This window comes from Miniopterus natalensis, chromosome 6, assembly GCF_054644295.1.
Source record: "Miniopterus natalensis isolate mMinNat1 chromosome 6, mMinNat1.hap1, whole genome shotgun sequence".
Lineage (NCBI taxonomy): Eukaryota > Metazoa > Chordata > Mammalia > Chiroptera > Miniopteridae > Miniopterus > Miniopterus natalensis.
In genome coordinates, this window is record NC_142086.1 from 77,139,559 (window position 1) to 77,156,238 (window position 16,680).

The 16,680-nt window shown below is 38.1% G+C and overlaps 1 protein-coding gene across 2 annotated transcripts; it reads right to left on the reverse strand.

The window, feature by feature from the left end:
* Positions 1–367: 367 nt before the first annotated feature.
* Positions 368–16,457, reverse strand: BTG3 (BTG anti-proliferation factor 3). Of its 2 annotated transcripts, XM_087818375.1 has the most exons (5): positions 16,377–16,457; positions 12,635–12,812; positions 8,128–8,265; positions 3,478–3,685; positions 368–1,047 (listed from the first exon to the last, which is right to left on the reverse strand). In XM_087818375.1, the coding sequence occupies exons 2-5, from the start codon at positions 12,805–12,807 to the stop codon at positions 802–804; spliced, it is 765 nt and encodes a 254-aa protein (XP_087674501.1). In that variant the 5' UTR covers positions 12,808–12,812; positions 16,377–16,457; the 3' UTR covers positions 368–801. The 2 variants fall into 2 exon arrangements, with proteins under 2 accessions (XP_087674501.1, XP_016078108.1); XM_016222622.2 differs by lacking the exon at positions 16,377–16,457 and having other exon boundaries at positions 12,635–13,343.
* Between the last annotated feature and the right edge of the window lie 223 nt (positions 16,458–16,680).

Sequence of the window (16,680 nt, forward strand, 5' to 3'; positions counted from 1 at the left end):
ACAGATCAACCTTTGTCTCTCACATCGATGTTTCTCTCTCTCCCCTCCTCTCTAAAAAAAAAGGAAACAAAACTTAGTACAAGCCAAATTCTTGGTTAGGAATATCCTATGTATAGTGACTTTAATATTTTGAAAGATGCTTTATTATGTTTATATTTTCAATGAGCTACTACTAATTTTATTCTTTTTATATGCATACTTTGATACTGTAGCCTTTGGGAAAAGTATGGTTTTAAAAAGTTGATGTTTTAAAGGAAAATTAAAATTTTTACATTGTTTTTTCTTTGCTAAATATTTAACTAAACAGTGAAGTGAAACATCCCCCTTATTCTTTCTCCCTTTTTTATGCACAGAACAGAAGCACACATTGCCATGCCTCAAACTATTTATTTGCAACTACATGATTTCACACAATTCTTCTAAAACGACATAAAATATATTTCCTTGTGTATAAATAACTTACATACTCTCCATAAAGTAAATGCTCAAAGGTGCTAGAACAGGTCGTCCACTCCTACAGTGTTCTCGTATGCAACAAAGTTGATGCACAATATATAAATACTCAAATCCAATATTAAAAACTCAGGCACTTGACTAACTTTAATAAAATTTCTCAAACTATACCAACATATCTAAAGTGCATATATTTTTTTAGAAAGATTATTCTCAATAACTTCTCTATAAAAATAAGTTTGATGGTTTAACCCATCTAACTTTACTACTATGAGTATGAATTTTTAACTTTTAATATGTAATCAGGCTTATTCTACTTTCTTTCAACACCAACAGAATCAAAAGCAGCTAGTGAGGTGCTAACATGTGAGGATTAATCCAGTGATTCCGGTCACAATGCATTCCAGGAGGAGGTACCCATGTTACTGGAATTGGGCGATATGGTTTATTATTCTTCCTTCCCTGATTTGGATAACCAAATGGAACAGGAGGAGGGTAGTGACTCTGATGATGGCCATTCCCTCGGAACATTCCTGGCTTTTTTCTGGGCAAAGGGTGCCACATTGGAAGAGGCGGGAATATCAATTCTGAAATCTGAGGAAAGAAAAAACAGTAAGCTAATTCAAAGGAAAAATTAGTTATGTGTTGTATAAAAACTAGGCGAGTTTCCAGACTGCTCATTAAAGAAAAATAATCACCTTGCAACCCTAAGAGTGACATTTCTATGGTCAAGTCTAAATACAGGGTGGGGCAAAAGTAGGTTTACAGTTCTGAGTACACAAAGCAGAGTTTATTCTTGTATTATTTATTAGTTTTTGCATTATTTTCCATACAAACACCTATAAATCTATTTTTGCCCAACTCTGTATGTTATAAACCTTATATATAATAGGTGATCAATCAGTGTTTTCTGAATAAATGAAAATGAATAAACTCAAACACAACTCTGAAGCAACCAGGAAAGATAGAAACAGAATGAATAGAAGCTTATAAGGAAACATCTTTAATTATTTGGGATAGGCAAAGACTTCTTCCACAGGATGCAAAAAACAGAAAAAAAATTTTTGATAACTTTGACTTCATCAAAATTTAGTATCTCCCTATATTTTCTTCTAAAAACATCAGACATTTAGCTTTTATGTTTAGGTCTATGATCCATCTCAAATGAACTTTTTTGTGTATAGTGTCAGGTAGCAGTTAGGTTCTTTTTACTTATTTATTTATTTTTTATTTATTTTTTTAGTATTTTTTTAAAAATATATATCTTTATTGATTTCAGAGAGCGGAAAGGAGGGGGAGAGAGAGATAGAAACATCAGTGATGAGAGAGTCATTGATCGAGCCCACAACCCGGGCATGTGCCCTGACTGGGAATCGAACCCTGATCTCCTGGATCCCAGGTCGATGCTCAACCACTGAGCCACGCCCGGCTGGGCTAGGTTCTTTTTAAAAATATATATAGATTATCCAATTGTTTCAGTACCAGTTCTTAAAGACTTTTCCTATTGAACTGCTTTGGCACTTTTATTTTAAAAACAAAAAAACAGAAACAACAACAACAAAACTGTACATATGTGGATCTATTTCTAGACTCTCTATTCTGTTAATCTGTTTTGTGTATCTTTAAGCCATTACCACACTATCTTGATAAACATAATAGCTTTATATTAGTGTGAGGCCTCCAACTTGACTCTCTTTAAGTTTTAGAATCAATTTGTCACTTTCTAGGAATTTCTGTCCTTATTTTGATAACTCCCTTTTTAAACTTCTTGGCAATGCCAGGTTCAAGATGAAAAAGTAGATAGGACCCTGGCCAGGTAGCTCAGTTGGTTAGAGCATCATCCCAATACACCAAGGTTGCAGGTTCGATCTCCGGTCAGGGCACATACAAGAATCAACCATTTAATGCATAAGTAACTGGAACAACCAATCGATGTCTTTCTCTCTCTTTCTCCCTCGTCCTCTCTCAAATCAATAAGTCAAAAATTGTATTTTTAAAAAAAGTAGATAGGAAGATTAAAATTGGCCACTTGCACCAGCTTCCTACACAGTGGTGTATAATTAGGCTTCTCAGATCATGAAATATTTTGCTAGTGAATATAGGTGCACTGACCCCCCCCCCAAAATCAATGTATTAACTTGACTCCCCAAAACCTTAACTACACCAGTTGCCCTTGGTATCTACAGGGGATTGGCCCAAAGATACCAAAATCTGCACATGCTCAAGCCCTCTATATAAAAATGGTGCAGATTAATGCATAGTTGGCCCTCCACATCCTCGAACTCCCAATCTCAAATTGAAAACAGTACAGGTATTTATTGAAAAAATCTACATTAAGTGGATTTGTGCTCTTCAAACCCATGTTGTTCAAGGGTCAACTGTGCTCAAAATTAGAAAAATGTTCATGTACAGAATAAGGCTCAACTCAAAAGATTTCTTTAAATATTTTTAGCTTTAAAACGTTTTTTTCTGTTGAGAAGTACTTTTGCTAACAATTTTTATAGGTATATTAAATGTTCTTTGACATGTGGGATATAAATAGTAAATAAACATATCTTATAAGTACATGTATGACAGCTATGTAACTCTTTAACTTAAAACAAAGGAGATATTGTTTTGGCTTGAGTGAAAAATTAACTGAAATATAATTTAATGAGATTTCTCTTATAAATCATGGAAAAGTAGAGAACAAGAAAGTTAAACCCAAAGGTAAAAACTAAAGTGTTAAAAACTACAAAAAACATGAGTGGTTATTTTTTAATATAAGGATTTTTAAAACATCAGGAACGTTTTACCACCACAGTTGGTTTTTTCCCCCCTGTTCTTTGCCACACTCTTTGAAACATATTTATCCTACTTAGGGATTGAATGGTAAAGCAGACCTTTGATAAAAGTCACTCAGGATACCTTCATGTGAAAAGGCAAGAGCTATAATCCAGAATCTCAAATCAGAGAGACCTGAGCAACATGGAATGACTTGGCATGCTCGGCTCATGGACGTTCAAAATGCTGTTTCATGGTTACCTGGTACATGGGGCTTGGAGTTGCAGTCATCGAACTGGATTTCACTTCTACTTCCTTACTTGTTTCTTCATCTGAAGAAGAGGATCCTGAATGATAATCAGAGGTAACCTTATCAAGGGCCCTGGTAACTTTCTTGGAGATCTCATCCTTGTTCTCATCCTCATTTTCAAAGCTGGCAACAATGAATGCATTGTTTTTTTCTCCATACCTAAAAATTTGAGAGAAAAGAAACACACCTTACAAAGCTTGAAGTCATATCAACAAAGCAAAAAATGTCCATAAAAACAATTAAACTGGTCTGGATGTGTCATTGGTCCAAGGCAAAGAAGGAACCTTCCCAGAACTTGATCCTACATATACAGTATCCTAACCTAGCTCCATGCCAACAGGCAGGCCACAATTTTCTATTTCTGGTCTATTCTCTTTCCCAATTTTCTTTTCTACTGCCTCCTAATAAAAATAGTTATTTAAATGCATCATTTAGATTACATTTTGTATGTGCCATTAAAATGGCCTGTACAGTAAAATCTAATGCATTTTTAACTGACCCTTGTAATGCAGATCCCAATAATTCAAGTCACAAAATGAGACATTTCCTACGAGATTTACTTTTATCATGATTAAATAAAAAAAGGGACTGTGTTTCCTATATCCACTCTGACAAAGTAAGAACTGAGGCAACTGTTGAGGTTAAAAAAACAACCACCACCTATTGTTGAGAAAAAAATGGGGTTTTGCTTGAATTATATTGCTTACCTCATACAGGTTCCTAGGATAACTGCTTACCTCTCATTTTAATGTATTTTAAAAAGTAAAATGAACAAGCCTTTTTATCCTTCCAAAATGTTTTTAAAGACTTGCTCTAAGAAAAATAATTGTTAGAGTATGTAACTTTGGCTATTAGTTACTTAAAAAAGGAAAACAAATTCTGCAATAAGGGAAAATAGCACAATGAACAGTAAATCTACGGGTTTTCATTCAGAGGACAAAGGAAAAACCCACAAATTTATTTAAATAGACTGTACAACACTATGAAACAATTCCTAGTAAGCATTAGGACAAAGGAAATAAACTGTTACGCAGTTCTTACACAATATGTAATTGAAGTTAGAAAGACAAAGTGATTCTAAGCTTAAAAAACATAAATACAACTTCAATAAAAATAGGGTTAACCATAATTAACTGATGTCTATTAATTTTATTTCAAATAAGTTGTCTCAACTTATTTCGGAATCAAGATATCTACAATAAAGTAAAAGGCCTAACTGCAATAAAGCCTTTGAAAGTTTATATAGAAATCAAGTAGTCTCATAGGTGGGTTCTGTGTCATTATATACTGTGCTATCTTCCATTCACACAGGCTGAATGAATTGGGCCCTAAATGCTACCTAAATATGGGGCATAACTCCCTTTTCTATTCTTTTTCAGTTTACCTCATAAAAGGAGCTGCTACAGGATGGCAGAAAGGGTACTGGACACGTTTCTGGTTCTGGCTCTGCCATTAACTAACTCTCTGGCTAGGGGCAAGTCATTTAATCTCTCCAGGACTCAGTTTCCTATCTGCTGGGTAAGGAAACTGGAGCTGGTTGGATACTGGTTAGTCTTGGGTTGGTGATTCTTCTTCATATAAGGTGCCTGAACAGTCGGGCAAGTTCCTTACAACACAAAATTCATGTATTATAATTTCAAGATTACTTAGCATAGGGTTTTACCCTTCTGTCCTCACCAGCATTTAAAGACCAAGTAAATCTTGATACTATACAATCAAAGGTTAATTCATACGTTAATGTCAATATTAACAATGGGCTTAGGCCTACCTTCAGTTTTGCCCTTTAATGAAGTCAAAATTTCAAGCAAAAAAGGCAGGAAATTTGAGGAAAATCCCTGTCTTTGTAGAAGCAGAAACCTAAATCAAGGGCAGACATCTAATGATTGAAGGATCAGCTGTTTTAACTCAGATTGCTTTGACATGCAATTTCAATTAGGTTCTGCAACTTTCCCTTTGTAGGCTTTTGGTATGAGTGCTCTCCTCATGGTAAGTGAAGCCGTTTACTATATTACAGTAACATTAGAATGTGTAGTTAATTCTTTAGAATTAGTAGTGAACTACTTTTAAACTTTTCATTTTTCAATGACACACTACTAAAACATTAAGGCCAGTTTAGTTTATTTGAAACAAATCAATTTCTATGATCCTTTCTTTTCCTGCTCTTTATTAGGAAAAGAAAGGGTCATAGAAGTTATTTTTTAAAATGTATAGAAATATGTTGAGTAGATATAAAGCTGTCTCTCCTTATTGGAAAGATCTGTTATCTATTCTGTATCCCTCTCAAATATTTCACTAAGTAATAACCTTTTTAAGTACATAACACTCGGCACCCTTCCAATATTTTATCCTGATGAAGTAACTCAGACTATTAAGAATGTTCTCTTTGAGTGCATTTCAATTTTTTTTCATAACCTTAGTTAATCTCTAGTTATTATTAGAATTATTGAGTTATTATTTTTAATGACTCTCAGATATTTATTCAATTACATAACTGCTAGAGCACGTTGTTTTAATTTTCAGAATATTTCTTTCCAGTTTTGGTCCAAAAGCATTAATCACTATTTCAATCTCCTCTACTAACTTATAGTATCACCTCTACTCAATTGCCAACCATCTTTCTTTTGGGCGTTCTGTTATCATTGAATGAGGACCCCACATTCTGAAGGTAAATTCTATTATCTGTGGGGGGGAAAATCACATCACAGCCAACATCCAGCAAAATTTTAATAGTATATAAATTAGAAGGCTACTGAATGCAATGATTTTCTTATAACCAGATGACAGTACAGTAATTTTTCATTATCTGGCATCAAGTAATGAAGTACACACTTAAGTAGAATGTCCACATAACTAAAGCTCTTATCTTTAGGTGCCAAGATTTAGTTTAAACATTTCAAATAAATATGTCCAAAGTGTTTATATATAATTACATGACTTCTTAAATATCTTTGGACCTAGAAACTTTCCCCTAATGATTTAAGATCATTATATTAAGCATTCATTATTTCACTGTATAATAATACATTTGTACCAAATCTTTAGCTTTTTCCCTTTCACCTCTATGTCATACTATATGACCTTTTTTTGTGCTGCTTGACTACTATGAACAACATCCTTTCTAATGCTGCTTATAATTTTTTATTAATAGAAAACTACACAACTACTTGAACTGTGTTAAATAAGTCAATCAGGATCTAAGTGCAGGCCTAATAAAAATGCAAACAATTCACTGTAGTAACTTTGTAAGAGCTATTTATTGTATACTGAGGTCTTCTGTAAGAGTTCAGTGGCCAAAGTCTACAAAGTCTGACCTTGGCCTCACTTAAGTCCTTATTTAGTCCCAGTATCTAAAATTGTTTGAGCTTCTTGGATCAAAACTTGAGATGTCTTGCTCTTCTTGGATCAAAACTTGAGATGTCTTGCTCTTCTTTTTCCTAACTAAGGTGAAGAGAGTGATGGAGAATCTACCTACACCATTTGTTTCCATTATGAAAACAAAACCATGAAAATATCAATTAGTTGATACATCTGTTGATATATCACACAGTCAAATAATGATTGTTTAATATAATGATCTTGTATCATTAGGGGAAAGTTTGTAGGTCCAAAGATTCTTTCTACCTACACCAGGTTTTCCAAAGCAATAAATAGCTAGCTTATAAACAGGCAGCTCCATAGTAGTCTGGAAAATTCAGTGAAAGAATAACCAAGTATTTTTTTGGCAAAACATGTCTTTACCTCCACTTTCATTGTAGGAGATCAGGTCAAAGGCTATTATTAATATGTACCTTTGCAATGTATTAGGGTTGTATCATAAAGTGTCTCTACTACAGTCAACAGGTGAATTGTACCTCACAATTAAAGAGAAATACCCTAAAGGAACAGATGTAGGAAATTACTCACAGGGGGTTTCAAGCATCTGTTCATCCTATTCCTCCTGCCTGGAAATGTCCTTCCCATCTTGTCATCTAGTCAACTGCAACTCATCCTTCCCCAACCAGCTCAAGTATTCCCTATCTACTCAATAGTCTTTTCTGCACCTGGCAGAGCAGTAACTTTCTCCATTGTGCCATTAACCACTGCATTTTGTACATATTTCTACTATAGCACAAATCATACTGTTGTAATCTGCTTATTCTTTCTTCTGCTGCTCATTAGGATACAAAAAATAATTTCCATTATGAAAACAAAACCATGAAAATATAGTCACTTTAAAAATGGGAGGCAAGAGTAGAAACAGACCAACCAAAAGTCATCCAGTATTATTTGGGATTAGCTTCTTTCCTAATTTGAAGAGGGGAAAGACAAGTGCACCAGCAATGACAGAAGACGATAACTGACCTACAGGAGTCTAGGAGTCTAAATTTTACTTCTTGGTCTACAATAAACTTTTTGGCAAAGCTCTAGAAAACCCTATCCAATAAGTTTTTTAGGTTCTTTAGCTATAAAACACCTCTAGAAAAGTACTTTACAAAATCTCCATCTGAGAAAGCCAAGCAACCAACTTCTGGCCATAAATATACACAAGCAGGCAGTACCTGAATTTCATAAAGTCAATTCCAGCATGGTAATCAGTTCAGCCACCAAACTCAAAAACTTACCGACAGCACACCTCACATGGGTCCACCCACAGAGTGAGTTCCTTTGGCAAGCCCAGGTCACTGTACAAGATGCAGCTGTTCTCACAGGCTTTCAAGACGTCAGGATCAACCCTCTGAAACTTATTGACACGAATGCATCTACAACAAAGTGGAGTAATGTTAATAGCTTTACTTGAATCATAATCATAAGCCTTGTTATATCTTTTAGTATTTGCCAACGTGAATTTTTTTCAAAAAATACCCTGGCAGAGAACTCATGAGTGTATCTATCCTAAATAGATAAAAAATATGAACTAAAGGCAAAGGGGCAGCATCAACAACACTACCCAGTCTGGTAAAAAAGAAAAGGGTGCCCGGCCGGGCATGGCTCAGCAGTTGAGCATCAACCCATGATCCGGGAGATTGAGGTCAGAGCACATGCCTGGAGTTGCAGTCTCGATCCCCAATTGGGGGCGTGCAGGAGGTAGCAGATCAGTGACTCTCTCATCATTGATGTTTCTCTCTCTTCCTTCCTCTCTCTGAAATCAATAAAGACGTATTTGGGGGGAAAAAAAAAAAGAAAGAAAGAAAAGAGCACCTTTGTGAGCCCAAGGAAATAATTAGAACCGGCTCTACTTCATTTTACTTAGAAACCACTCAATCTAACGTGTACATTAAAAGAGCAAGGAGTATTAAAATTGCATGAAATTACTTAGAGCTCTGAAGTTTTCATAGGCCAAGTTCATATATTAACGAAACCTCCAACAACAGACCTCAACCAATGTTTCAAATAATATTTCAAAATTCTTCTGACAAATTTTGATCTGTTATTACCTTACTTATACATCTCAGGTAGTAAAATAAGTGTTAAGAAGAATATCCTTCAATGGAATGGGGAAGGCCTGGAGGGTGGGGTGGATGCGAGGTGGAGGGAATCAATGGGGGGAAAAAGGGGACATCTGTAACACTTTCAACAATAATTTTTTTTTTAAAAAAAGGATGTCCTTTGCCTTACCTATAATTGTTCTATAAAAATAGAATCAGTCAGGGACACCAAACCATTCATATTACATTCTTAAGATTAAAATATAATTCAAAAGTGTTATTGGCTTATTTAACTTCTGTTATGCAAGGGTTTTCTTTATTTTTAATAGCTGTCAAAATAAGTGAAAAAATTTCTAAAACAATAGAGCCTCTGTTCCATTATTTTTTAACCTAAGAAATGTATCTACTGAACAGAATGTTCAAAGACGGCTCCCAGTACAAATGCAAAAATACATGTTAAAATAAGCATTCTGCTTACACAGAGAAATGATAGCTACAGTGAAAGTATTTACTGCCAACAACTAAGAAAGCAATTAAGAGAACACAGGTTTTAGTATTAGTCCTAGTAACTTATTTATTGGGTGAACTTAGATTAAGTCATTTCACATCTTCCTCAGAGCCGAAGTTCTAAAATATGGAAAATACAATGTAAATGACAAATAGTAATTATACCATAAATACAATGACATCGATAGAATAATGTGCCATTTAAAGTTTTTAAAAGTTAAATTATTTTATTAGTTGATTTGTATTTCCCTTTAAACAGTCAAGAAGTTCTCATTTGGTAACAGCTAATATGCATATCTAAATAATAACAGTGTGGACCCTTGAACAAGGGTAGGAATTGTGAGGGTCCACTTATATGCAAACTTTTTTCAGTAAGTACCTGTACACTATTTTCGACCAATGTTGGGAGTCCATGGATGCAGTGCACCAACTGTATGCAATGACCTATGCCATTTTATATAATAAACTTGAGCCACAGATTTTGGTATCTGAGGAGGGTATTGGAACCAAACCCCCAGGAATACTGAGGGGCAACTTAAACTTTGGGGAAGTCAAAAAAGTATAAGCAGATATTTTGACTGCGCAGGAATCAGCACTCCTAACCCCCGTTGTTCAAAGATCAACTGTAATTAACTCTTTCTGAAGGTTTACTGTGCAATGGATAATTTCCTAAATGCTTTGCATGTATTAACTCTTAATTTTCATACTTTCCCTCAGTTAGATACTATTTTCCTTATTTTAAAAAAGGAGGCAAAGAGAATCTGAGTAACTTGCCCAACATCACACAGCTATACCAAGTGGTAAATCCAGGTTCAAAGCTAGACCACCAGACTCCAAAGTTCATTTTTATTACGTAACACCCTATTCTGTCTCTACCTATCTTAACATCGTCAACAATTTAGCAAATTTAGAGCGAAAAAAAATTATTTTACAGCATGTAAGATGCTCTTTGTTCGTTTCTATAAGATGGCCCTATGTTACACATTCTAATGTTGTGTACGTTGATTCAAAAGTCCCATGTGCCCTAGAATCAAAAGCAGTTAAGGGTAAGGAGAGATCTTAGATATTATGTGTTTTTGTTATGTACAAGAATGATGTAGACTCTAAGCTTAAAGAAATATATATGTAAATATAGATGCTTAAATAGAGATTCTGCTTCAACAAAATTTACATACCTTACATATTTTATGGTTTTTCACTCTATATACTGTGACTACTTATCCATTAACCAGTCTTCAAAAACAGGATTTTAAAATAGTCTATCAATTACTTAATGTTACCAGTTTAGTTCTTTCCAATTTTTTGCAATTATAACGTGTAAGAAACATCCATATTCATACATATTTGTATGCATTTCTGCTTACATTTCTAGAATACATTTTTTAGAAGACTTACTGTTCAAGAGTATGAATATTTTTACAGATTTTGATAATGCCAAATTGCCCTCCAAAAGTATCTTATTTGTATATACTCCAGAGAAACAATTTAAATTTATAAACACTTTAGAAGAAAAAGAACACTTCCAATCTACTCTATGGATTAAAGAGTATACTAACTCTTGTTAATCCTACAATTTATTCATTTTTATAATAGTAACGATCCACCATTAAGTCTAATAGTTTTTTACTTCAAAGACGGCTTCAAAATGACCTAATAATGATACTTCTGATCACATGCCAATTTAATCCTGTTTGGCTAACTTTTCCCCCTCAAGTTTTTAGAAGTAATGGAAATGAAATTATACACTGTCTAACCTTTAAGCATTTACTTGACAGTGTCTCCTTTTTCAGTAATAGTATGGTGGCTTGGCATTTCCATATGCCTTCGTCCAATGTCAATTACATCAGCGTAAAAGCCTCAACAGCTCTAACGCAAAAAAGCTGTTCACTCTATCAGTAATGAAGATGTGCAAAAAAAAAATTAAAAGAATCAAGTGACAAGATAAAAAATAACTTGAGTCTGCTTTAGATAGAACATCCACATTTCTACTTTAACTCACCACATTTTCCAATTTACCAGGAAACTCTTTGGGTAAAAACACAGGGGAAAATACATCTACCACTTTCTTTTTTTTTCCGAGAGAACACAAGTTCACCTTGTGTGAGCTTTTACCAAATAAGAAATAAACAAATCGTATTTTCATCTCCCTTGTAGATTCTTTCAATAGTCTCGAACTTACAAGAGCTCAGTGACTGGAAAGGAAGCCTGTTTTACATCACAGCATAGAAGTGCTCATTTGTGGAAGATACTTTGGGGAAGAAATATGTATAAATAAAAGAACTTCTGTAATCATGACAGCCACAACTGTTCTTTTATTTTTTGTGGCCACATCCACAAATGAGGCAAGGTTTGACAGATAGTTTACCAGAACATTCTCAACCTAGGTTCCCAAGTAGTCACATCAATACTAGGGAGTGAGCATGCTAGGACATGTTCTGCAGGAGTCTGCTCTTCTTTACTTGAAGCTGTAAATGTAACTTACAAACCAGCGTACAAAAGACAGCTGCAAGTGAGAATTACCTTACCTCTCAGAGCCAAGATAGTGGCCACACTTTGGTGTACATACAGAAAGCACATAAGAATTTAGGGTTAGTTAGACCTGAGTTCAAATCTCAGCACTAATATTTACCAGCTGTGGATCTTAGGTAAGTTACCTTCATCTATAAAATAAGTTACACAGGCTTCTACAATAAAGAATTACGCAGAGTATAAATGCAATTAATCCTGTGTCAAGAACATATTAAGTGTTTAATAATCTTAGTTCCCATTTGCTGTAAAATTTTTATCTTTTGAAAAAACTAACATATTTTTAAATTCAAGGAGACTCATTTCCCTCAACTCTTACCATAGCCATTTATGGGTGATAGCTTTAGTGGACCTCCAGAATTGTGAAAACCCCCAAGTACCTGTGATACAAAGAATAATGCACTCAAATAGGAGCCAAACTATAACTACAAGAAAACTAACTTCTGGGAGACTAACTTTTGGGAGCTGTCAAGTCCAGGCGGGGGACTCTAACAACAAATGCATGTATTTTGAAATAAGTGAGGAAAAAATACCAAGAAACCCCAGAGTTCTGTATTTTGCAGATAAACTACAAAAGGCACGGACTGGACATATACCAGTCAGTCCTTTGGCTTTATATTCATTTCAGGAGCTGATTAGCCTCTTCACTTAGTCCAATCTAATCCTTTACCTGTAGGCCTGTCCTTTTGATGGTTTTTCAGGATACCAGTGATTTTTATATTTTTCTTGAAGTATGAGAGTCAATTTCTCAGCAAACCTCTCAACTGCCTCTTTTTTCAACTTATCATGTTTTCGAACTAGCCTTGTGAAAAAGAAAACAACGGCAGCAATTTCGTTCTTCATCTTTCCTGCAAAGATAAAATAGTTTTTCTCAAAACAGAACATAAAAACTGGAAGATAAAGCTCTAAAAAATATCCTTCTTTGCATCTCTCCTTCCTCCTTCCAATTTTATCTTGTGTTTCATTGTCTCATTTCTGAAGTAGAGAACAATCACTAAATTATACATAAAGATATAAAATACTTATAAAATACTATTTAAGAATCTTATTACTTAGCTCTGTGAAAAAATTCAGTAAAGAGAACACACCAAATTGCTCCTATTGGTTAAAATAAAATCAGAGTTATCATTCAGAGAAGTACTATAATAATACCACTATATTGTTTTTACTAAATGTGTCATTATTTAGCTTCAATAACTTAAGTTTAAAATTCTGTGAGCCCGGCCAGGCGTGGCTCAGTGGTTGAGCGTCGACCTAGGATCCAGGCAATCGGGGTTCAATTCCCAGTCAGGGCACATGCCCAGGTTGCAGGCTTGATCCCCAGTCGGGGGTGTGCAGGAGGCAGCCAATCAATGATGACTCATCATTGATGTTTCTCTCTCTCTCCCTTCCTTTCCTCTCCGAAATCAATAAAGATATATTAAAAATATATATATACATATATATATGCTCAGTTAAAAATCATACATTTTAAAAAAAAATCTGTGAAATAATTTAAGTTCATTTTAAGGTTAGACACAGGGTTACCATATAACCCAGCAATTCTACTCCTAGCTACATACTCAAGAGAAATGAAAACATATGTCCACAAAAACTTGTACACAAATGTCCATAGCAGCATTATTCATAATAGCCAAAAAGTGAAAACAACCCAAAGGCCCACAAATTGATGGACAAATAATGTGGTATATATATGCAATGGAATATTATTCGGCAACAAAAATGAAGTACTGATAAACACTACGACGTGGGTAAACCTTGAATACATTATGCTAAGGGAAAGAAGCAAGTCAAAAAGAACAAAATTGTGTAATTCCATTAATATGAAACGTCCAGAACAGGCAAATCCACATAGAGAGAAGGTAGATTAGTGGCTTAGGGGTATGAGGGATGTAGGGAAAGGAGGAGTGATGTCAATGAGTACAGCATTTCTTTTTGAGGTTATGAGAATATCCTAAAATCGACTGTGGTAATAGTTTTACAACTCTGTGAATATACTAAAACCAACAAACTATACATTTTAAATGTAAGAACTGTATGTGAATTGTATTTCCATAAAGCTGCTATACATAAAGAAAAAAAAATCCAGTATGGAGTGTCTGGTAAGCATTCTTTCAGGAATAGAGACATCCTTACCTAAAAGATGTGCCAAAAAAGAGTGGCTCTATCAGAACTTATTTAAGAGAATGAAAACTCTGGGTCATCTATAGAAAATCAAACTAAAAGAAATAATCAGAGATTTAGCTGCATTTTGGAAGTGCCTCAAGGAAGGCTCTTTAAATGGCAGATCTGATTTATCATTGATTAATCCATAAAGGAAAAGCAACCTTGTCCTGGGGTTGTTTCAATGTATATCCTGTCTTTATGCGATGAGCTCATTCATTTGGCTGCTGTAAGTAACTTGGAGTTATTCAGATGCTCCATTTACTAAGCAACATCACCTTTTTGAAGCCAATTATTAAAGACTTAACAGCCTCTGCTATGTTTAGTGCAAAAACCCAACTAACCTGATAGTTTGTGTCCTCACACATTCAAAAAATAAAGGTGATTCTGTTAGCTTCCTTTTTCTTTTCTTAAACCTGCTCTTAAAAGTCTCTCTACATAATATGATTCCTTTACTTCTTGTACAAATTCAAACAAGGGATCTCACTGTGCAATAAATTCTATATAGTTATCTGAGAGGTGTGCTGGCAGCCAGAGCCACCCTGATCCTGGATGGGAAGACACCCAAGCCTTCCTCCTGGAATCCTAGAATGCCAAATCCACCTTCCGCGGCCAGCCACCAGGCACCAGGTCCCCGGCTGCACAGCAGCACACAGCCCTCCACAACTGCGCGCAGCCTCCTCCCGAAAAAAAGTGCGCCATTTCCATGTTATAAAGCTATAGTTATGCTCAACCGCGTTATGAGGGAAAAGAAAACCCAATGCAATTTAATATATGGTTTGGGATAAAAGTTGCTGATGGAACTACATTAGCCTCTGCCCCACCAAACAAAACAAGGAACCACACTCAAGAAATGTACCGAATTGGTAACTGGATCGTTCTCCTCATTCATTAAATTTGCCAACTATGCTCTACGTATCTGAGTTTTGGGTTTTTGTTTTCCCTTTTATTTTTGCTCTGTTTCATATCAAAAATAAAAGGAAGGAAATAACCACTTAGTGGCTGCTGTTGGTTGTAACACAGGATGAGTCATATGGAATTAGTGTTTTTTATTTTCAGTTTGAAGGCATGATGCCTGGAATAGCTGAAAAATGAACCTCCGCCCACCAGTCGGTATTCTCTAGGAGTACCAAAAGGTAAACGAGCGAGTTAGGCGGCCAGGGGAGAGCCAGCAGCCAGCAGGCCCATCAGACCTCGGGCGCCTCGAGTAAGTGGCCGCAGTTCCTCCACCCACACTCGGAGAAAAGCTCCCATTTTAAATATCGCACGGTGACGTCACCCAGGGACCTCGTCACCGCGGCGGCCGCTCCTCAAGTTGTACTTTGTTCCACAGGGTCCTCGGCTCACGGGGGCGTGCACGGAACCCGGAGGAAAACCCGGCCCTGCCTTCCCGGAGTTGATAACTTTGTACTTTTCCCTCCCTTGTAACGAAAAGCTAATCGCGACCGTTTCTGGAAACAGTATCTCTCCTGCTGGACGTTCCCAAGGCTGAGGAAGCGGCCCCCGGCGGCGGGGGTGCGGCGCCCCGGAGCGACCTCGGCGGCGGCACCCGCGGGCTCGCGACGCTGAGGGGCCGCGGGATCCCCACGGGGCGGGCGACGGGCTTCCTAAGCCGCCCAAGCCTGCCGCCGAGCCCTCACGCTCGGCTCTCAGGGGTGCGAGGTGAGGAGGCATCCAACATCTCCGCCCGCTCCTCAGGAACGGCCTTGCGAGCGCGTCCAACTTCTGTAATCGGGGCTTTCCCCAAGTTCAGGGGGCCGGGCCCCGGGGCCCCATCCCCCCAACAGCCTGCCAGGGGGCGCCCCCACACCGGGTCCGGTCTCCGAGGGGCCTGGCTCGAGGACCGGCTCCCCTCAGGCGCGACCCCTCGGACAACGAGGGTCTCGGGCTCCGGGAAACGCACGGACGCGGAAGGGGGCGGCAGCGGGTGGGAAGGGGCAGGGCGGCCGCCCACCCCGAGGGGGAAGGTACCGCGCGGTGGAAACGTGGCAGCAGCCCGGAGGCGGCGTCTCCTCCGTCCCGATCCCGCCGAGAGCCCCGCGGAAACGTCGCCCGCCGCCCCCGCGGCCCCCAGCCCTTCCTTCGCGCCGAGCCGGAGCCGATGCAACCGGTTCGATCCCGTACTCCTCCCGGTTCCCCGGAGCGCCTCCCCAACGAGCCTTCGACGTGGCCGCAGGGGCGACCGGAGCCCCCCCCCCCCAATGCCCTCAGCCCCAACATGCCCGCCTCCCCCGGCCCGGTCTCCTCACCGCCGCCGCCGCTCTGGGGCCGTAGACTCGGCGGCCCCGACCGACTCAGGGCGGGGAACCAAGGGCTCCGCCTCAGGGGGCCGCCTCTCGGCGGCAGGGAGCGCAGCACACCTCGTCCGGCTCGTGCGGCTCCCGCGTCGTCGGGCCGGCGGACGAGCGCGAGCGGCGAGCGCAGCCCTGAGGTAGAGCGCTGGGGGCTCGCGGGCCGGAAGAGGGGAGGGGCGATGACCCGGGAAAGGGTTGGCGCTGCGCGGGACGGGCTCGCGCGCCCGGGGGGCGGGGCCTGGGGCGGGGCTTCCCTGAG